At 37.0% G+C, this 23,881-nt stretch overlaps 1 protein-coding gene across 1 annotated transcript in view; it reads right to left on the bottom strand.

Annotated features, from left to right (window-relative positions):
- Positions 1-23,881, bottom strand: part of PDE3B (phosphodiesterase 3B) — an 83,220-nt gene that overhangs the window by 11,680 nt on the left and 47,659 nt on the right. The window contains exons 2-6 of the mRNA XM_021525581.4: positions 7,883-7,933; positions 7,004-7,249; positions 4,143-4,288; positions 1,573-1,679; positions 508-718 (exon numbers count right to left, since the gene is read on the bottom strand). Coding sequence (XP_021381256.3) covers positions 508-718; positions 1,573-1,679; positions 4,143-4,288; positions 7,004-7,249; positions 7,883-7,933 — 761 coding nt within the window. The remainder of the gene's footprint in view (positions 1-507; positions 719-1,572; positions 1,680-4,142; positions 4,289-7,003; positions 7,250-7,882; positions 7,934-23,881) is intronic.

Here is a 23,881-nt window from a genome sequence, read left to right as displayed (position 1 = left end):
TTGCTACTGCTGTCTTCTACTGAAAAATATCTGTAGATTACTTTTTTTAAAAAGGCTCGTAAAGGTTCCTCCAGCAACTGACCTGAGTATTTTCTCCTAAATTTGGCACACATAGATTTAGTCTGTCCTTAGATAATAATCAACCATCACCTCCCCCCAAAGTTAGACCCCTGAATTATTAAAGTAGGGCTCATAGCTGAGAAAGTATTCAGAAAGACAGAATCCAATTCCCAAGTAAGAAACCCTCCTTTTCTAAAATTCCACAAAATATTGCTCCTCTACAATAACAGCTGGTGAGAAAGATGGACCATGTCAAACTAGTGACATACATTCAGCATTCTTTATTCTGCCCTGAGTAACACAGTTACAGATGAGATTTATGCCCTTTTTCCATCCTAGTAGGGGAACAGGACTTGATTTTTTGTTGTTGTTGTCGTTGTTTTTATTTTAATTGCATTCTTTTCATCCCATATGAAGCAACCAAAATTATAACAGAGTTTACAGTACCTGCTACACATATAGCCTACAGATGTTTTAACTGGCTGCTGGAAATCTGGAGAGCTAGGTGTGTGTCCTGGAGGCTTGTGTATATTAATGCTTGGTTTTGTGAGGAAATCAGCAGTGTCAGGGAACTCTACAGGTGACCAGTTGCTGAAAGCCCCGCTGGACACAGATCCATGGCTTGGTGAACCCACGGGACTCAGGCCAGGAGAAGCACCTTCCAAAACAAACATGACATGGGGCTCAGATGACAATAATGTCTTTGCTGTTTACAAAGAGAGGATTTAAACAACGAGGGACATGCTGATGTTATTTTAGTTCTATGTTTACATGGAAAGCACTGTGATGTTGTCAGAACTCAAAATGTCCCTCAGACATTTTTGGAGGTTCCGGGCCCAGGTCAGAAGCATTTGAGACCCTGGCAGGCAGCTGGAAACAGCTGTGATTTTGGATTTGAACCATGGAATGATTTACCAACCTTGCAGGAAGAACAAGAAGTCACAAAAGTTTAGATATTAGAGTAGAAGTAGTCCCAAAAAAAGGGAAGAATTTTTGAGGGCTGTACAGGGGGATTTTAGGTCTTGTACATGGGGGTCAGAAGTTTTAAGATGGAGGGATTTGGACCTGCCCTGTCCTCCCTCTCTTCTTCCTTACCTCCATGTTCTTGATGATGTTGGCACTCACAGATTGGTTTAGAGTAGAAAGGCACCATTTAATATAGGTGGTAGGCATTGGGGAAAAACTATAAACATGTAACACGTAATGTACCATATAAAAGACAGCAGCAGCCCTTGGCAGGGAGAGAGAAGAAGAAGTCAGGAGTCAGAGAGGATGTCAGGGTGTGTGTGTGCCTCTGCCTGAGCTGCTGAGCAAACCAGAGCAGCTCAAGAAGAGAATCTTTTAGATAATTTGCAATAAACTACCCTGAGACCGGACAACAGAACAACTGAACCTTTCTTTGGAAGCTCGGGTTGGAGGAGAGACTTTTCCACCACATGGAGCCACCCCTGACCTAGGGTGAGCTCTGGCATGATGTGCCATCGTGTTACTGTACAAATTGCAGGATCCTACCTGCTCGTCTGGGAGCCATGTGATGAGCCAAGGTCACAGAGGATGATCTTTGCTTTGGTATTGTCAGCAAGTTTGCACCAAAAGATCCATTTGAGTGAGATCCTTGGCTGAAAAGAAAACAGTAAGGATTTCTTTTTGTTAGTTTCCTAGTTTGTCTTCCACTTGTATTAAATAAAATGCTTTTAAAATAACTACACAGCCCTGTGACAGGTCCACCACAATTCAAGAAAAATACTACTTAACCACTGAATGCAAAACCAGCTAGAAAATATATGTTAATTAAGTGAAATAAAAACTGCTGTGTACTGATTGAAAGCAACAATACTTAACACAATCCTAAAATGATGCAGTAAATATAGTCAGACTAGGTATGATAGGTTTACTTTTTAACATGCTACTTTCCTTGAGCATTTGAGGCAGGCTGTTTCCTAACAGATGTGAGGATTTATTACTTTAGAAATACAATTAATTAAAATAAAATTAAAACCTTACACAGCCACATAAATTTAACCTATTTACACTTTTTAATATATACATATAAATAATTTATTATGTAATTATTTACAAATGCTTTATTTAATATAAACTTAAAACTAAAGCTGTTTTGGACATCAAAGCGTGTTTTGCTTCAGTGGCCAAGTCCTTAAACTCAATTGCTCAATCCTGCCATCTGCTGTTCCAGAGACAAAATTTCACTCCATGATTTAAAATTATATTTCCTTTAGGGAACAAAAATGAAATGCAATTAAAAATAACTGTATGCGTTTACTTCAGAGTGAAAATAGTTAATGTAAAACTATTTTGCTTCAGGAGGGGAAAGTAGTATTTACCAAAACATCTTAAGCTGATGGCAACAAAAGACTAATACAGAAATAATACTTGATCTCCTATCTCTAGTTTAAATACATGAATATGAAAAACGAGTTCAAGAATAAACATGGATTTATTTCTGTGTATCTCCAGCTACTGGAAAGGGTCCAGTGGAGGCCATAAAAATGATGAGGGATCTGGAGCATCTCCCATATAAGGAGGGGCTGCAGGAGCTGGGCCTGGTTAGTTGAGAGAAGGCTGAGAGGGGATCTCATCAATGTATATAAATAACTCCCAAGGTGGGCTAAGAGGATGGTGCCAGACCCTTTTCAGTGGTGCCCTGCAAGAGGAGAAGGAGCAATGGCCATAAACTTGAGAAACATGAGAAACTTCACTTCAACATGAGGAAGAACTTTACGTTTTGAGCTAGCGTTGGAATGAGAAACCAAATTAAAAATCTGCATACACCTAGAACAGAAGTTCCCCAGAGCTGCTTTTGAATAGTAAGGAAAGTGAGGAAACCCTCTTTAAATGTATACTGAGACTGCAGCAGGAGGGCTGAGCCTCAAATTGGAATCCCAAGGTTGGTAAGGTTAAAGCAATTTCTCTGGTCCCTGGTTATTTCCAGTGGATACAACTGGGGAGGTTCATCTGGACACCAGCAACCAGGTCAGCATGAAAATATAATCTTTTAATGATTACTACTGCTCATATCAGAATCTTCAATTGTAATTCATTGTAATTGTAATTAATAAACCACAATTAAGTTTTACAATGTAGAAACTTAAAGATCATGTTTTATCCAAGGGGGGAAAATCACTGAAAGGGCAAAATTATTCAAGTAGTTAATTTATTCAATATAATACTGATAAGTAAATTACTGGACATGTGTATATAAATTTCCAACTACTATTAATAATTACCACTTATCAGCATAACTCATGTTTTCTTTTTTAAGAATGCATCTGTTATACTTTCCTTTGACCTATGTTAGAACCACTTAAAGAAAAAAAACAAACAAAAAACCAAAGAACCAGACAAAAACCTAAACAAACAAAACCAACAAAACAAGAAGAGCAAAACCACAAACATTTTTACAGATTTCAGAAGCAAAGGCATACTCATCTATACATTTAAATAAAATTAAATGTGTGAATTTTCACTAATATACAACATTATACAAAAGGAAAAAAAACATTAGTTTTAATCTTAATTCAGGATGTTATCATCTTAATTCTGGAAATAAAAGCTCTATTTGCATCATATTTACTAACAAGCAGAGAAGAGATTACTACCTCAATGTAACTTAAAACTTGCTTGATGACTGGAGGAATAATAAACATTATAATACCCACAAGAGCAGCTACCAACCACAAGAAAATTGTCTCACCTTTTTAGTTATGCATGGGTATATGGAAGTTGGCAAGTGATACATATATTAAACAAAAATAAAGAGGCAGCCAGTACAAGTCTAGAGACTAAACTAGTTTGTTTTGCAATCATGTATGCTGGACTTTTTTTTCATTTCCTACTCAAGCTTGTATCGAGGCCTACTTATTATGACAGAGCACATTATTTAACCTCAGAATGACCTGATTTCTACTTAAGATCAACCTGAGTTACACAGCATAGTACATAATTAACTTTTCCAGTTTATGCTGGCAGAATTTGGAGACTTAATTCCCAAGACTTTACATCCAATACTTCTGCCGCCAAGTTCCAGCATTATTATTGTCCTTAAAACTCTGTTTAGTGCTTACCTTGCTGTGTTATATTCCTGATGGGATCTCTTGCTAATGCTACTCCTTTCCCATCTAGATGATGTTGATTCCATGGGTGACAAGCCAGAAACTCCTGAGGATCGTCTCAGCTGTGGGGTTGGCAGGCTGCTCCTGCTACTTAATCCCTGTTGAGTAATTTGACCATGGTTAAAGTCCATGGAAGGAAAAGCAGATGTTAAAATTTTATTTATGGTTTTTAAGGGCTATTTATTGCTAATCTTCATAGATAAACAGTTGATGTGGTACCTTACCACGGGTATGGTCTCTTTCTCCAAGTGGAGGTCTCCCAAGGCAAGAAGGCCAGGACATAAGAGATGTGCACACACAGGGGTTTGCCTAGACAACTTTTACTTGCCTCAACTGTGAAATCTTTTAAAATCATGACTGTTAATAACAGCAGAAATCCACCCATCTGGCAAGCATTCTACTGTCAGACACTGGGAGATCTGGGGACAGTCCTAGGGACAGTCCTGATGGAAGTGGAAAGTGTTTCTGTTGCAGAGTAGCCTTGCAATGCTTTTTGTCTCATATTTAATTTTTTTTTTCTGAATACTGGGAAGTTCGCACTTCCAAGAAACCCAGGTGGAAGGGCTAGCATTAGATAGGCAGTTACGACTAGCCCAAGGTCTGAAGCCCAGTTTCATTCTTTTCCCTGTTTTTAATTCCTTTCCTATAGAGGAGAGCAGGCAGCTTCACCACTGAATCATGGAATGGTCTGGGTTGGAAGGGACCTTAAAGATCCTCTAGTTCCAACCCACCCTGCAGTGGAGAGGGACACCTTTCCCTAGACCAGACTGGTCACAGCCTCATCCAGCCTGGCCTAATACCCAACCTAACCCTGGCCTCATTCACTTTGAAGCCATTCCCCCCTGTCCTGTCACCACATCCTTGTGTAAATAATCCCTCTCCACCTTTCCTACAGGCTCCCTTCAGGTACTGGGAGACCACAATTAGGTAACTCTAAGGCATTCTCTTCTCCAGGCTGAACAATCACTGTAGGAGAGGTGCTTTAACCCTCTAATCAACTTGATGACCCCCTAATCAACTTGAAAATTATAACTGAACACACTTTGGAAGCCAGTTAGGGAAGAGAAATTAAAATGTACATAATCCACAGCAAAAAAATACAGAGGAGATCTTTTATATTTTATATTCCAAGTCAGGGAAAGAGAGTGTGGGAACCTTTTTAAATCATCCTTTTTGAAGAAATACTTTCATAATATTTTTTTTGCTGTGTTATAACCTGGAATTTTTGCTCACTTACCTGGTTTTTAAAAGCAAAAGAATTCTCTTGCAGTAACATACATAGAGGCAAATATTTGGCCTTACTCTTAAACATACCAAAGCCAAAGCATTACTGAATGCTAGTGGCAAGCACTGGGGAAATTTCTATACAGAAAATCTCCAAAATTTGAGGAAAAAGTTACTTTTTAGAAAGGAGAAAAAGAGATCAGCTGTGAAAAACCATATTTCAATCTCACATACTCTTTATAACTGGTCTCCAGCAATGAGTATTTGTCATTTCATACTATTTTGATTGCCTATAAAGAAAATTTAAAAACCCAAAGGTATGCCAATCCTTAGAAGCTTTTAAAGAAATCCACAAAGAAAAACATGCTGAATGACTGTGATCCCTGCCCATCTGATTTCTGCAGGTATCCAATGTGACATTACAAGCAATTTCATACTGCAGTGGTTCTGCAGGATCATCCACAGAGTAACCTGGTTAGTAGACACTGAGTTTTTCCCCCAAAAATATGGTTCAAAACAGAGATTTCATAAGCTGAATGAGGCTCCAAAATACTAAGCTAACCAGATGATCAGTTTGGGACAAGTTGCCCACTTCCTGGAAATGTAAACACCTACAGGGCACGTCCCAGAGTAGCCTCCACAATAATCAGCCTCAAGCTGTAAATACTGGTCTGGAATTATTATTAGTGCAGCTGAGTTTCTATACTGTAATTTTTTTCCCAGTACATTCCTTAGCATTTCATATAGTAACTACACTCTTGCTTTCACCTATTAACCCTGAGTAATGGAGAAATGATAACTGGTCTCATAAAGTGATTTGCTGAAGAAAAAGAAGGGATATTTTTCCTTTTACATAGCTGATTTGCTTCTTTGTGATGGCTGGTTTCCTGTCCACAAAAGTAAATTTCATGGGGAAAAAAAGTCAATTAAAAAGCCACACTGACAGTAATAGTTAGATAAAGAATATGGAAGAATCCTCTAGAATTCTTTATCTACAGCAACTGGCAGAACAAGAGGACACAGTCTCAAGCTACATCAGGGAAGGTTTAGGTTGGATATTAGGAAAAAAATTTTCACTGAAAGAATAATAAAATACTGGAATTGTCTTCCTAGGGAGGTGGTGGAATCACCATCTCTGGATATGTTTAAAAAAAAGACTGGATTGGCACTTGGTGCTATAGTCTAGTTGTGGTGTTAGGGCACAGGTTGGACTTGATGATCTTAGAGGTCACTTCCAACCTCCTTATTCTGTGATTCTGTGAATCAAGAACAGCCCTGCTCGTCCCATATCATGATACTATAAAACCTTCAGTTTATATTTGCTGTTATTTTCAGGAATGTTGTGGTCAGGGTGCAGACCAGTACTTGTATCTGTCTATCCATCAACCACTTGAATTTGCATTTTAGTATCTATCTCCATTTAATTCAATGTTTTTTCACAGCTGCTCCCTTTTGACCTTAAACATTGTCCACAGGTACTCACTAGAGAACCTGCTATGCACACAGGAGCATTCCTTATCTAGGAGAATTTATCCTTTATTTTTTTTTAACTGCAGCACACACGCAAATGCAAAGAAAAGCCATTAGACCTTGAGCAGCTTCCGATCTTTTTCAGCAGGATCCTCAATTTCAGGACAGGGGAAGAAACCAGGGAAGGGTGTGAATGGGCTGGCCTTTGGCCTGCAGGCTCCTGAGAAAGCACCAATGAGGCTGTTAATGCTTCGAAGGGAAGAGATCACATGTGGTGGGAGACATGGATCACTCAGGAGCTCCGTCAGCATGTTCCGAGCCTCGTTCAGCACGGAGAGATCAACTCCGCTCCCACTGCCGGCACTCTGGAATAGATGGAAATGTTGCAAACTATTAACACGTCAAAACACTTCATGGTGTTCTCTGTTTCAAGTAAGTACCCTACGCATTGCAAATTTAACAAAAATAAATTTTAAAAAATCAAGGCAACATGATTTCTTTGAAAGAAAATATATATAGGTGTTCAGACAGCGATGTCTGCAGGTTTTTGTCACACAATAACAAGTAATTCACAATTCAACATTAACTTTCAGTCTATTTCTCTATTTAAAATCTGTTGGCAATTTTTAAATTTCTATTTTCATTACTTTGTCTCAGCATTAAACTTACTATTCTTTCTCTTCCAACAATATCAACAAATTTTGGCAGTCAAATTGTTAGAGCCCCTTACAGAGGTACCATTTCCACAACCTCATAATTTTTATTAACCCTTATTCTACTGAAAGAAATTATAAAAAATTTGTCCAAACAAAAGTGATTAGTTTTCATTTTGCATAATTCTCTGTACTACAATATAAGAGACAGAGGGAAAAATAGACAAATACAGCATCAACAGAAGAACTGAAATTTTATCGTTTGAACAGTTTTGAAATCTGTACTCAATCACATTTCACAAAAAAAAAAAAAAAAAAAGACAATTAAATTCACAAAATACTGACCTGGTAATAGGGCTTGTACCATTGCTTCAAATCCCAATCCCAAAGTATCATCTGTAAAGACAAAAAAAGAATAAAATATTAATAAAAGGTAATGTGTTAATGGTAATTAATGTCTAAAGGTAATTAATAAAAGGTAATATGTTCATGTTGAAAAACAGCAGTGACATAAATTTTGATTATGTGATGCAATGAAAAATGCATCACATAATCAAATCCCTTTGTTTTTTCAAATGTACTTTGGGCCATATTCTCAGTTAATGCTACCCAGCAAGAGCCCTAAAGAAAAGTTTAAATAAATTGCATGCAACAGAGATAGCATGACAACAGAATAATATGGCCTTATTTCAATATTTTAGGATTGCTTATAAATCATTCAACATACACTCTGATGGTGATGCTGCTTTCCTGCTCCTATTCACTTCAACATACAAAAGCAAATCTAGCCTAAAACCTCCAAAATATTTTTTCTTTCAGAATTATGCAAACAGAAGCAATTTTTGTGAAGAAAACATTACATTAAATCACGTACTTTTAAAGGGGGCAAAAATCTCTCCAAAGAGAGGTTAAAATTTGGTATTTTTAAAAAGATTTCCTTCAGGAGGTTTTGTTAGGCTTTGCTTGAACATGGCTACAAAGCCCCATATTCTGAATAAGCTCACTAAACCCACCAAACCCACAAAAGAACGTCAGCAACACAATCTGAAGATGCTATCAGCTTCAAGTACGTCAACAGCACTCACTTAATTTGTCTTCTATACTGACAAAAACTGAAAACAACATACAAGAAATGAAATTCAGATGTCTGTTCTGTTTCAAAAGCTTTCAGTCTTCGTGACTTCTCAACAGATTCTAATTATTCTCTGATAAATTAATCCATTTGCAAAATGTGTATTCACAAATTAAACATAGCTTTTCACTCTTTTACATCGTTACAGAGCACAGTTAACATGCCAATACCCCACTTGGCAATTAATATTTTGCAATCCTGGGAGCTGCTCTTCTTATTTTTTAGGTGAGAACTAGGTATGTTTTTGTTCCTCTGGGACTAACAGCACTTCCATAGAGAAAACAAAATGTTCCAGTCTGGTGCTTGTCCAGAGGAAAGTGCAGAAATGTCAAAAAAAATCACAGGTGGGGACGTGTCAGCAGTGCCTAGGCAAGGGAGGCACTTAAAGGCTCTTTTTCTCTTCAGTTGTCTTCACAGAGATGCCACTTAACCCTGTTTAAAGTTAATAGTTATGACATCTACTTGCTAGGAAAAATGAAGAGATCTACCATGAAGCATGTGCTTGAACTGGGAGTAAGTTGTGCTCTATCAGAAAATTGTACTGGGTAATACTGGGCAAAGCAAGCAGATCAAAATCAAGAATTAAGAATTTAGGTATTTGAGAGTTTGGGGGATTTTTTAAAGTGAGTAATCTAGCTACCATGTATTTTTTTTTTTTTTTAACTATCACTGACAAACAGTAAGATAATGACCAACATTCTGTGCCCATACCCATTTTGCCATGATGTGTTTAGTTTTAGCAACATCTTGCCCAACCGGGCTGCTTCTTTTCATTTGTTTGTTTGTTTGAGTGGTTTGATTAAATTTTCTTCATTGTGAAGCATCTCTTTCTAGATTGACGTTTCCTTACTGTATTGAACATCAGTAAATCTTTTGGTTTCATTCTGTCCCTGCACACAGGGACTGCATTAATCTGCTTCATTAACTTTTGCTTCAATCAGCAGCAAAGATCAGCTGTCCACATGGGTTTTGTTAGTTGTATTAGTAACCTTTGATACTAATGGGCCACAGAGTTGCGTCAGCTCGCTCGTAATCTTGCAGCCTCCATTAGGGGACACAAAAGAGGTTTTTCTCTCAGAGTAATTTATTTTTCTTTTGAATATGTGGTATGTTAACTGATTTTATGTATTTGCTACAAATGAGCTCACAATGATAATTTAAAAAAAAACACACAACTAACAAACGAAATACCAAACCCATAAACATCTTGCTTACTCCAGAAAATTTCTGAACCAAACTATTTACTGCAACTTCTTTATTCATCCTTTAAGCCACATGTACACGTACACATGCTCACATGAGCTACAATTTTGGGGCTCAATCTTGGTGACTGAAAAGGTTCAAAACCGTCCTTTTGGTTTTAGCCGTGCTATGGTAAATAAATAGGTTCTAGTGACCCATGCTCACCCAGTAAGCACAAGGCAGAAAAATCTTCCTAACTATTTTCATAATTGTTTGATATTTTAAATGGTGGAGCATCATTTTATGCAGCGTTTTATTTAAATTAAAAATTTCACAGCTTGAACTTATCACTGAAAATTTTCTGTTGTCATTTAAACCAGAAGATTTAAGCTTCTCCACTGATACCAATTTTACAGCAGTGAAACAAACAGTTTTGAAAGGAATAGAACTTCAGTTTACATGTACTTTGCTATCAGATTTTTCTTTAATTCATTATAAATCACAATGAATTAGAAACCATATCTCCTGAGAGAAGACAAGGCAATATATTAACACAGCCAGCAGGCTACCACAGTCTGTCACATTTTCAGGGGTCATTCCCTGTGCCACACATCAAAATAATTAAAATGAACTGATGATAATTTTAGGTACAAAGTAGCAATTTCTGCTGCTAAGCACCACTGGGGGAAAAAAATTACATCTCTATGAACAATTACTATTTTTCTATGGTAAATCCAACTTGGTACAGCTCTGCACTAAGTAAATCCTCGCAGGTTAGAAGTGAAAGGGGGATTACCTTTCCTTAGGTGCTTAGAATGCACCACAAGATGGCACTCAAAATCCAGAAAGCCTCTCCTACAAAAACAATTTCTGGAGAAAGCAGCAGGATATTCCTTAACACACCTTCTGCAGAATGGCCAGGGCTTGAAAGACAAGCAGGGTGATGATTTTAAAGGTTAACAGCTGATAAATTCTATTTCTCCCTTTAAAGAAAAATTTTCTCCTTTGCACCAAGAAAATTCTATTCTTTCTCTCACTACCTACCAGACTTAATTAGCCTAACTCCTTGTTTTGCAAGTTAAATCTGGAATACTAAACAAGCAGCATTTCTGGCATGATTTTTTGTTGAGAGCTTAGTAGTTAAAGTTTTATTTCGTTACTGTGCATCAAAAAAACTTACAAAATATTCCCAGAGTCACACTAATCTTACAACAGGAGTGAAAAGACACCATTTATTTTGACCTACTGTGAACAGACCAAGAAAACTTAAAATAGGTCTTAGGCACAGCCTCAGCAATTTCTGATTTTGCAACCATGAGACTTGTTGCAGAAAGATCTGTACTCTGTAATACTAAGATTTTGTAATCCATTGCACATAACGTTCTTCCCTCACCTCCTGCATCAAGAAACACCTTATCTAGGATGGACTTGAGTCATAAAAGTTCCAAGCTTCAACTTAGACTTCTGCTTAGTAACCCACATGCTTCAGCTTTGAGCGTCCATGGACAGCAGCAACAGCACAGCAATCTCCCATATCGGAGCTCCTCTGAAAATCCAACTTCAGTGGGTTCTGATATTGCAGATGAACTTCTGAAAAGTGGCAAATCTACAGCCATTCCCTCCAGAAATGTGTGTAGGACATTACCAGTCAGACTGGAGAAGTTCTCCTATCAGCCTGACTCCAACCCCAGAGTTTTCTCAGTTCACCCAGAGAGCCATGAACCTCTTTCCTGGTCTTGTATAATTGCCTGACAAGCTGATCAGGGGTTTGAAGGACAACTTCGATAAAAAATAGCTTCAAATAGAAAAAAAACGAACCAAACAAAAACACACACATACACCGTGCCTTGTTCTGTAACATCAGGGTCTGTATTACTTTGAACTATAACAATTGAATCTATTTGGTCTCTGAAATAAATGTCAAGGTGGTTAAAAGAAGACAAGCCAGCTTACAGAACCCCTTTAAGTACAAGTGACTTTTTTGGCCATCATCAGCCAGTGTAGGTCAAACTGAAACTCGTCACTCAAAACAGGCTAAGAGCCTCAAGAGAATGAATTTGCATCTCTGAAAATAAGTTTTTTAAGGCTAAAAAGGTTGTTAAAGCTCAACAAATTCTTCCCAAAGTTGCTGTTTTGAACAATGAACACTACATATATGCAGAAAAATTGACAGTAGGCATCAGGCCTATGTTTTCTCAGACAATAAAAGCAATATTCCCATGTAGTTCAGAAGAGATCCCATGCTAGCTGAACACAAGGATATCAACCTAACCATCACCAACGCTTAAGGACAGAACTTTGGCAAAGCACACATTGTTAGCAACATCAGAAACACGCTAAAAAAAATAAAAAATGGTAACAGAGGCCTTCCCTAAACCAGCTTTGAGCTACAACAGCAGCAGCAAGGCAACACTGTTCTTCACAGAATAAAAGGCAGTAAGTGCTCCTCTGAGAAGTTTATAGTCTAAGTAAAGTAAAAACAGATGAGAAATGGGAGAAGACAATCAAGGCGAACCAGCAGGGCTTCAGGGGGTGGTTTGGGTTTTAATTCCTTTTCCATAGGAAAGGTTATCTTTCCTGTGGCAGTGCACCCAGTGGTTCCAGGGCCAGGAATAGATGTGTCTGTCAGAATAGTTGATGCCATGGAGGGCGGAGGCTTTTTAGATCTTCTTTGTACAAATACCACAACTCCATTTGTCTAAAGACCTGTTTGAGGAGTATTTTCAACTTCCAAAGGCTTAAGCATGATAAAAGAGTATGGATTTTACTTTTGTCAAGCTATAAACCACTGAAATTGCTGTACACTAAGCATTTTTAAACCCTTTCTAAAAAATTTTAATCTTAAAATATATTTGACTAGACAATTGTACAGTGATTTTTCTTAATAGTTTAACTTATAAAATACAAAAACATATCAGTTTAGTTACTCTAGAATTATTTGCTAGTAAAAAGTTATAGTAAGAACAATACTAATGCTTATGCAGAGATTTAAAATACACAGCTGCAAGAAAAAAAAAGTGTTTCAGAGCTTTAGAAATCTAAAAATCAATTTTAAAAGCTGAATAAAACCAACACTATTCTTCTTTTCCCAAGCTGAAGCATGCACACTGTCTAAGGCCACACACAGTGTTAAAATTTGTATCATTGCTGTATGATTCCCTAAACCTAAAATAGGATTTTGTTTCACTGATTACACTTTTTGGGAGATTCAATGTGTGCTTTAATGCTTATAAAGAAAAGAAACTTGTCCTATTTGAGAACATCCATTCCATTCCATGCTCCAAAATTTTAATGGAGAAAAATGAGCACAAAATTGAGTTTCTACTTCTGAGTCTTTCATTGATCAAATAGAAAGGATTCTTAGTTGCCAGTAGCATCTGTTTGACACCATTAAGCATTAGCTCCGTAAATAAGTATTTCCATAGCAACCAAGCATAGAATTAACTAAACAATGAAACGAACACCACAGCAACTTGATTCAGAAATCAACTCTAAGAAAAATCACCTCATTCAAAAGCCAAATTCTACAACTAGATGAGAAATAAATTTATTGCAAAATATGAAAAAGGATGCGTTACATACCCATTTCTTCTCATGGCTGTCTTTCAAACAAGACTGATCCATTATTTTTATTTCTAGGTTAGTCTTCTGTAGCAGCTTACAATCAATTACTGTTTTTCTCCATGTAATTTAATAACACAAAAAAAACCAAAAAAATCCTAGAGCACTATATGATCTTGAAGTTTTAGGGTCTTATTATTATTAGAGGTCTTTTCCCTCTCTGTAGAAAAGGTAGATTTTGAAAAACAGTATGTTATTAAGTAGTTGAATTTTATTCAGTACGAACTAAAGGTGATGCAACCAAAGAATGACTCTCAAAGTAGAGGCAGCATTATTTAGATAACAAAGGCAACGTTCTGTTGTGAAATCTTGCAGGCCAAAACAGCAGCCACTTGTGTAGATTGTTGTGATCAAGACAAAATACAGCCCTCAGTACCATACCCTGGGCATTTAGAATCATCATGGTATTTCTCCACTCCCTAAACCTTCCCATGAAAATAAACGGAAGAGGGGAAAAAAAAACTATGGTATTTTTGGAACCCTAATACTTATCACTTCCTGACTCTATGCACAATTTATTTATCCAAGGGTGTAAAATGGTCAATGGGTTGTGAAGCCTGCAGATAGCCACAATCTTTGAACAGAAGCTATGTGTGCTTTCATGGTTCTGAGGTTTGGACACATATCCTGACGGAAACAGTCACATCCCGTATCCAACGACTCGCTTGTTGACTCTGCTGCACTCTTTTATGAAAGACACTACTTTTGCTCTTTCAAGAGCCCTAAAATCTTCCTTCAATGAAAAGAGATTAATTTCTCCTTAATTGCTCTAATTAACACTTTTCTATTCACTAAGTAGGACCTGCAATATATTTGGCTGGACATGTAAGAACAACACTGGATCATGCAGGTGTCTCGCCACCATAACATTTCCAGCAGACTCCAAGTATCCTGATCTCCCCTGCAAATACACATCTTTGACAAGAGCTGCACCTAAGTAAGCTTTAATAAGTCACTTTAGAGTTTCACAAGCTTAGTTACTATTTTCAGTAACTTTGCCCTCAGCACAGATACAAAAACAGAGCAAAAATGCTCTAGTGTATGCTAAAGTTTAAAAAAAGCCTTCAGCAAGCTCATTCTTACAGCTAATACTACTCCCTGCAAGCAGAATTTTTTTTTTTTTTTTTTTTTTTTTTTTGTTTGGCTGGGGTTTTGTTTCTTTTTTTACATGTTTGTTTCATTTGGTTGTTTTTTAAAAAGACATGTTACTTCTGCTTTTGTACCCAGGAGTATCAGCACGACAGTGTCTACTTTGTCTGCTGGAGAAAGTTCTCAGTTCTTATTGCTTGTTTTATTTGATATGATCTTCCTTTTAGATATGGTTTTTTTTTAAGATCTTTAAATGTTTCCAAAAGGTTCTAAAAGGTAGAAAGTAGAGAGTTTTTTTTCTTATTATGTAGGTAATGAAAAAAAACTGTCTAAAACCACACTTAGATCATTTCCTGTTCCTTCTAGGTTTTGTCAGACTTGCACGTCAGAGTAAAGGCCAACCAGTAATTTATGACAACTGGGGGAGGGAAAGCAGAGGGGAGAAAAAAAGCCTGCTATGTGCAGATCCTTTAATTGCCCATTATAAGCATTTTCCTTTGGAGCATGTGGTTCTAATCACCATCAAAGGAAAGCAATAGTGCTAGGTGGATTACTGCTCTGCTCCGGTGCAGTTGCTTTGGTGTTCTGGCATCCTGCACCACTTTTACTGTCATCCAAAACCCAAAGCCCTTTTTTTTTTTTAAAGTGGTGTTTATTTTGCAGAAAGCAAGATCTAGAAATTGCTCCCCAAACATCCTTTTCCCATTTACCTATTGGCATTATTTTACAATTATACACAGTAAAAGCCTTTACTGCTGTGTTGACACTGTTAATGCATCATGTTGGAACAGACAGAGGGAACAACCTTACCTTTTATCTTCCTTCAATAGAAGGATGTGCAAAAATCTTATGCTGAAATGTTTCACTGTATGCTGATGCATTCTTAATGCAGTAACTAGAAACACTTAGAGATTGTACAATTTCTCCTTCTTATTACTTACATTTTTCAATCAATTCATGTCTTTCCACCTATTACCCTGAAATGCAGGTATGGATCTTGGAATTTTTCTTATCAGCAAAGAGAAACTATTCCATATGAACACCAGTGGGGTTTTCAGAAATGAGCTGGAAAATGGGGATACTGAATTTTTTCTCTTTAAAATCTCACACATGTATAAAAATACTTATATTTTCATCTTTCCCTCTCTAAAACAAGAAGCATAAAATAAAACTTACAACTCTCTTAGTCAAAAATTACCATGAATCTGAGAACGGTTAGCATCAAATTAATTAGACCAAATGATCACCTAGTCCAGTATCTTGTCATAAGCAACAGCAGCCACCTCAAGATAAGGATATTCTTAAGTAAACAGTAACACAGGCCAAGAAGCCATAAATTACAACGTATATTGCATGTATATTGCAGAAGTCACTGAATTGTTCACCTTTGTCTTTCTGAGATCTAACATAACATTCCAGCATCACAGACAAAGGCATTTCAGAAGTTAAACACAGACTGTGCAAAGTCCCCTTTCCTTCTGGATCCGTCGTACAGTGAGGAAGCAACCAACCAGCAGCACTTTCATGCAGTTCACCCACTGAACAATTTGTTTTTGCAAAAGCTCTGAGTTGTTCTCCAGCTGAGCTCAGGCACAAGACAAATTTTTTCAGACTATGAGGCTGCATTTTCATATCCCTCAGGCTACTTCAGAGACACAGCACCTTCAGCAGGACAAACCTCTAAATCACCGAACACTTTTCATTTGATTGTGTTAATTGCAGTTTTAGGGTTGGTTTTTTTGGTTTTTTTTTTTTTTGGCAAAATTGCCACAGGGTACAGGCTTTACACAAATGAGTATTTTCTTTCAATGATTTGAGGGTGACCCAAAAAGAAATATTACAGGGACTGGAGTTAGAGAAGTAAGCTGAAAGAAGCTGGTCAAGATGCCAAAGAAGATATTATGTCATAAAGGAAAGCAAATATTGCTGCAGTGCTTTGGTTGGAAGTTATACACTGGAGCTGAACTGACTCCATCTTCAGTTGCTGAAGCTAAAGACTTAAAAGCAATAATTTAAAGCCAGATGAGAATATAATTATGAGGCTGATTACAAGAGCAAATACGTTAGTGAAAGTTAAATCAGTATTAAGAAAAATATCTTAATGGACAAGTTTCTGGCTGAAGTGCCAGGAAATACAAGATGATATCTCTTAGCGGGAGAAAAATATTGAAACTCTGAAGAATGTAATACAGATTGCACTCTGAAAGAGAGGGGAATGCAAATTGCTGCATTCTACAGAAAGTGCCAATTTACTTTTCTCTAATGTATTCATGGTAAGTAGTACTTTAGTTGGCAGCTTCGTAAGCAGCTGAGAAAAGAATCAAATGACAGCAGATTTGAAAGAAAGCAGATTCTTTTTCCCCACATAGTAACATTGTGATGCTGTTCTAAATGAAAAATAACAATGACGCCTTCCCACTTGTTGTAGCATTGGTGAGTAACTTAAACAAAATGACTTGGGAAGATCCACTTTGTGCCCAAAATGCAAATCTTGCATAGACATTTGTTTATCTTGCACGTGCAATGTGAACAAAGGAATTACCACCAGCAGTATGGGAGGGTCACAAACATCATTGCACCTTGCCTCATGATCAATTCATCGAAGAAAATATGCAGTCAGACTGCTCTGGTAGTGGTTCCCATTTACTCACATGGTGAAAGAGTTCTCTGTGAAAATACTGAGGGATGAATGGGCTCAGATTTCAGCTAAAAGAGGGAAAAAGAATCCCAACCAGCCTCAAACTCCAGAAGTCATTGTGAAATACTGTGAGTTTAATAAGGTTTAGTAGCACATCCTTCTTACTGCAATCCCCTTTCCATAGATGTAAACTGAATTTCACATTCGGCTAAAGTGGTAACTAAAGGTGCCTTCCACAATTTTTATTTCCTAAATCAGGCATTCTTTTCTTTGCTGGCTTTTTACATATTATGTTCCATTCTGCTGTTTCACATTCTCCTGTATCACAGGACTCTCACACATTTGAAGAAGACACAGCTGTGCAACCTACTAAACAAAAAGGTAGTGGAAAATTGCATCCAAAAGCCTGTTTCCAGTCCATTGTTTTGATTTACTCTCCAAGCTACTTTGCTACCCTATTTGTAGAGCACAAGTTAAAAAAAAAAAAAAAAGTGATGCTGGCTCATTCCCTAGTTTTGTTTATATGTTTTCCCACAATTTTGATGAGTAAAATCCTAATCCAGTCTCCTCTCCATTAAAATATTTTTTTTTTAAATCAAACTTTTGTCTCTATAACATATCTTACTTAGGATTTTAGTAAGTAAAATCATTACCCAAACCTCCCACTCCCCTCCAAAAAAATAAACATTTTATAAATGCCCAGACTCAATGAATCTTTTTTTTTTTCCCTTTCATTTTGGTAGCATGACTCAGATGGAGAAACTAATATAAAAGGAAGAGGTCAAGATGGGTCAAGTGTCTTCCAGTGACTGTAAGATAATGAGGAAAGCTTGCCAGTTTTTTCTATACAAGCAGAAAGGCATTGGAATCTTCTTTTAAACTGCAAGACATTTTTAGCAAAATCATCACAACAGTGAAAGTTACATAAACATCTACAGAGAACAACATTGGCAGTGAGAATATAATTTGCCATTTGGGACAAGTATTACTTACAATAAAGTTGCAGTGTAGCATGCCCAATAAATCTATCAAATTTTATAAATGCATGCAAAGGAACTCCTCCTTGGGGAACAACATTAATTTTTTCATTTCTCAGCCTTTTTTTCAACAGTGTTTAATGTGTTTGCTCTGAAATCTCTTTCAGACTGTGTTTTCAAAATACTTACTAACAAGATTAACCTACAAAAAAAGAAGTCTATACTCATCTGTGACTAATTCTATGTTCTTATCAACAATTTCATCTCTCAACCAGCATCTCATAGAACTTGCATATGTTTTGACTTATTTTCTCAAAAGCAGAAAAGGGGAAAATACCAAGAACTGTAACCATAGAAAAACAATGGGATGCCAAGACTCCCAGCAATATCTGACTAGAAAAATACTGTCCCAGTGAGAAAAGCAGGAAAGCTTTGACAAAACTTATCAGACCATTCTAATTTGCCATTCCACCCAAAAAAAAAAAAAAAATAAAAAAAAAATCCCCAAACCCTCATATTCTTTATTAAAAAGGCAAATATTTACGTAGCTTGGGGTTTTTTAACTGAAAGCTGTGCACCTCATGATTTATAAACAAATTATTTTTTTCATTTCAGGAATTATAATTTTGCTCTCAAATTAATACATATACAAATATCTTCTACAGGATTTCATTACTAAATTTAAACTGATATAAGCAATTAGAATTTTTTCTCTATTTGATGTTTCAACATATGAGTTAATTTATGATGTCCAAAATACATATGTTAATCAAATATTCTTGCAAAACACATACAAATTAAAGTAGGAGAATGTCTGGACAAAACAAATAATCAGGTATTTAGTCATTCAAGTAAGATTAGATATTTTCTAGGAACCTTCAAAGGAATAAAATCTGTACATTGTGTCAAAATCAATCACAGACTATGTCTTGTATCATAGCAGCAGAAAATGGCAGCTACACCATCAGCTTTTAAAAGGATCCAGAGAAATGTGATGAAAAGGTCAGAAAAACTGGATAGAAACTGGGGAGGTGAGATAGGGACAGAACCCTACAAAATTAATTTCTAGCTACACCATGTAAATGTAATATTGACAAAAATCAGTAGGGTTTTCTACACTAATACCTTGCCAAACAAAACTACTGGACTTTTTTAAACAGACTGCAGACCCCAATAAAAGTGGACCAGCCAGTCAGTGTGGTTTGATTTAAAAAACACAAACACAAAAAACCCACAATGAACAACTTTGATATGGTCTCCCTTTAATGATCCTAAAGAAATGACATTTACATGGGAAGAAAGGAATGGGTCTCCTCAGGATGAGTGATTTGTTAAAACATAAAAAATAAAGAATGAAAGTAGAATGTTCACAAAAAATACAAATAAATTCCCAATAGGTACTTCCTCCAAGATTCAAGCTGGGATCTATCCTATGAGCCCACTCAAAATGAATTTAAAGAGCAATAGATGTCTAAAGTGTCAATATGCATTGACAACACAAAATTCCTTAGGATATTCAGAAATAGAGTTGATTGTGAAAAAACAGCAATATGCCTTAATATAGTGATTAAATAGCAATAAAACATTGCTAAAATTCTGCACTAATGAGTAAATGTTAAGAACAAAAATTAATTTAAAAATATTTATATAAAAAGCTGGGCTTATATTACAGCAATAACAACCAGAAAAGAGATCTTTGAGTCAATTGCTTCAGCCCAATCCTCAAAGATGCTAAATGAGATATTAGAAAAGGAACATCAGACAATACAGTCAAAACAACGCCACTGCACAGATCTGAGCAACGCCCACAGTCCGAGCTGCAGAGAGACAGAAGTACTGAAGAAATAAAAGAGGGCAGGCTAATAATGAGAGAAATCAAAGGGATGGAGCAGTTTCTACTGTGAGGAGCTGCAGAGGCTGTGAGACTGGGATCCCTGAAGCGTGAGGAAAACAGGGATTATTACAATGCTCTCTAGTTACCAGTGGCATGGAATGGTTGGTCTGTGCTGTTCACAGGCACTAGAATGGGGGCCATGTAATTAGACCATCTGGCAGCAGGCTTAAAACAAGCCTAAGGAGGTATTTCTCACACACTACATAAATAAATTATTGCACTAATTGCTGCTGGTTTTTACAGAAAAAAATGTAACCAAAGATGTTAAAAAATTTCACACATACTCATCAATCCATGGCTACTCACCACGGCCCAGATGTATCCTCTAGCTAAAGATGGCCCAAACTGTGATTTGACAGAACATGGCAGAGAACCCAAGAAGGGAAAGGGCCACTTCAGAAAGAAGTGCCACTACTGACTATTGCTAAAGATAAAAAGCCTGGGCTGAGCAGGCCAGTTTGCTATTATCTCCAATGTAAATGCAAAGAAATTAATTATAATGTAAAGTGATTAAATATAATGTAAAATGTAAATGTAATGTAAATAAATTAATTATAAAAATAGGCCCATGTTAGAAATCTTCCTAGTTGCATGAAACTGGACTGTTCTTTATATCCTTGGGAAGTTTCCTACTGAGGTCTGCTGATAGAATTGCTCCTCTCATCCATTTCTGTCTGCAATAGAGGTCTCCAGCCTCTTTCTGTAAATCTCCCAGACTCACAGAATAGTTGGGTTGGAAGGGACCTCTGGAGAATGTCCAGGCCAACCCTACCAAGGCAGGGTCACAGGAGCAGTGACAAGGAGCTCATCCAGGTGGGTTTGAATGTCTCCAGAGATGGAGACTCCATGGCCCCCCTGGGCAGCACTCCCAGTGCTCTGTAACCTCAGTGTGAAGAAGTTCTTCATTTTGAGGTGGAACTGCCTTTGTTTCAGTTTATGGCCATTGCTCCTCATCCTGTCGCTGGGCACAACAAAAAGGGTCTGGCACCATCCTCTTGACATCCACCTTGGAGATATTTGTACACATTGATGTGATCCCCTCTTAGTATCCTCTTCTCCTGACTAAATAGGCACAGCACTGTTCCTCCACTCTTGTAGTTTGGAATATTCTTCCCTTCTCCCCACCCAATATGCTGCCAAAGGCAGCAGCAGTCTCCTGCTCCACCCAGAGAGTTCCACATGACCCAGTCATTCACTGTAAAAGAAATATACTTTTATAAAATATATATTATCCACCTGATTTGTTTATATTATGGCTCAGATATTATTTAAACCATTTGTCCATTTGTTCCTTTTGCAGAATAAGTGACACTAATGATCTAGCCTTCCTCCAGCAATAACTAAGTATGTCGCTTCTTCAAAACTTAAATATAAAACAGATCAAACAGCTTGGGAAAGCCTAATTACATTCCTTTTCAGGCTGTCCATATTTTTATATACACATATGCATATATGTATATGTATGTATATGTACACATGTATGTGTACACAAACTCTACAAAAAAGGGTATATTAATTATCTAATCACATTAAAAAGCTCTTTAAAAATATAATTGCACTAAGAGTATTATCATCTCTGTCACACTAGAGCATCAGCAAACTCAGTAACACAATAAATGAAGAAACATTAAACCATCACCCTGCACAATGGTCAGAAAATGCATGGGAGAAGTATGCTACAGAACTTTTGCTTTTTCATGCAATGCATCTCATCTCTTTTATTTTTCATTACACTTTCAAAATGTGAACATCTGGCAGGCAACTAAAAATAATCAGGAAAGTTCAATAGACACAAATAGGGGGAAGATCAGCACTTGCAGCAGCAGAGATTTCAGCTAAGAAAATCTTACCCAGCACCAAATATTAAACACAAAACTGAACCAAGTGCAGACAACAAGGGAATAGAGATGAGAACTTGCTTACAATGATACTGAACTAATCAAACACATTGATCAATCTGTTTTCACACATCCAATTAGAATCTCCTTTTTGGAGATCAGAGGAAATTGCAGTCTAATCCGAAGATGACAGGCACTGTCACAACTGTAACTATAGCCACTGTAAAAGGCACAGGGTACAAATCTCTGAACATCATCACTGAACAGCTTAAAAGGACTAAATTTGGAAAAGATGCGTAAGAATCCTTTAGGAGATTAGCACTTTCCTTAAAACTAGCTAGAGACCTTCAGAAGCTGCATTTGAAATTTGAATGTGTTCATTATAATTACATTTCTAAATCACAACAAGTTCAGTTCTTTCCCCATTCTTTATCCTCTAATAATTTTACTATTACTGCTTGGAAAGAAATTAGATGAACAGCAGCAAAGGGAGAAAAGGAGGGCAAAAAAGAAATAAGGAAGGAAAATATTTTTGTGAGATCTTAAATTACTATTCCTTAACTTGCTATTTTATTTCAAAAGGATTACTTAATATTTTAGTAGTATTTTACAGTCTTCTCAGACTGTCACACAAAGGTCCATGAACTTCTCTATCTACACAAGTGATTATTTTTTTATTTGATGGTGATGGCTGATGACCACATGATCCATAAGAAAGAAGAGAAAAATAACAAACTGTATATGGAAAAAGTTAAATTTATGCTAATGAAATTGGAAAGAAAAATCACAAAAAATCACTGACTTATAATTTTATACACCATAGACACCACTGTAAATAAAGACCTTTTGCAGACAAAAGGTTAAAATTAGACAGCCATAAATTCAGAAATGTAAAAACAGATGTACAAAACCTTGTCTGAAATATATGGAAACACAGAATTATTTAGTCTATAGCGCCTTTTCTACTTTCCTTCGTATTTTTTTTTTTTTAATTCTTTCTTTTCAATCTGCCTTTTTATGCTGCCTAACTTTTTGTATTTGTTTCTGTCAGCTGGCCAATAAGGTCAATTAGATCAGCAAGACATCACACAACTGCCATGCATATTGCCAGGGATTTTGACCCAAATATCAGTCAGGATGAAGTTGATGGGGGAAAAAAAAAAAAAAAAAAACAAAAAAACTCTCAAATTTTAAAGAAGACAGACTTAATAAAAAATTAAAAAAAACCCCTAATCCATTTCACCTGAAAATTATCCACTGCATTTACTGCTTATTTTTTTTCCCCTGCTTTCATACTTTTACAATAAAACCCCATTAGGGTTTGCCCTTCTTTCAACCCCTTCTCTCCATCAGGCCATTAAGATTTCAATCCTTCCAGGCCCACATGGGCAGTGGTTCTCTCCTGGTCAGAGAAGACAGTTACCATGGAATCACAGAACCCCCTAAATTGGAAGGGACCCACAAGGATCCAAGTCCAGCTCCTGGCCCTGCCCAGGACACCCCAGGAGTCACAGCCTGTGCCTGAGAGCATTGTCCAAAATCTTCTCAAGCTCTGCCACGCTGGTGCTGTGATCACTGCCCTGGGGAGCTGTTCCAGTGCCCAAAAACCCTCTGGTGAAATCCAAACCTTCTCCAAATATCCAGCCTAAATGTCCCCTGGCAGAGTTTCAAGCCATTCCCCTGAGTCCTGTCACTGGTCACCACAGAGAAGAGATCAGTGCCCGCTCCTGTGCTTGCCCTCGAGAACAAGCTGCAGATTTCAACAAGGTCTGCCCTGTCTCCTCTTCTCTGTTACACAGTTATCAGTCAGAAATGCTCATTAAAGACCCATTACTAATTCCAGGTTAAATTGGAACAGGGAGGACACTTCTTCCTTTGGAGCTCTGTGCTGGCAGTTGCCTCTGCTCCCTTGTGCTTCAATTATGCCATTGATTGCTGAAAGTATCTTTTAACACTGAGGAAAAGCAGCCACA

The sequence above is a fragment of the Lonchura striata genome, chromosome 5 (genome assembly GCF_050655825.1).
Source record: "Lonchura striata isolate lonStrDom1 chromosome 5, ASM5065582v1, whole genome shotgun sequence".
Taxonomy (NCBI): domain Eukaryota; kingdom Metazoa; phylum Chordata; class Aves; order Passeriformes; family Estrildidae; genus Lonchura; species Lonchura striata.
This window is presented reverse-complemented; position numbering and strand designations above follow the sequence as displayed.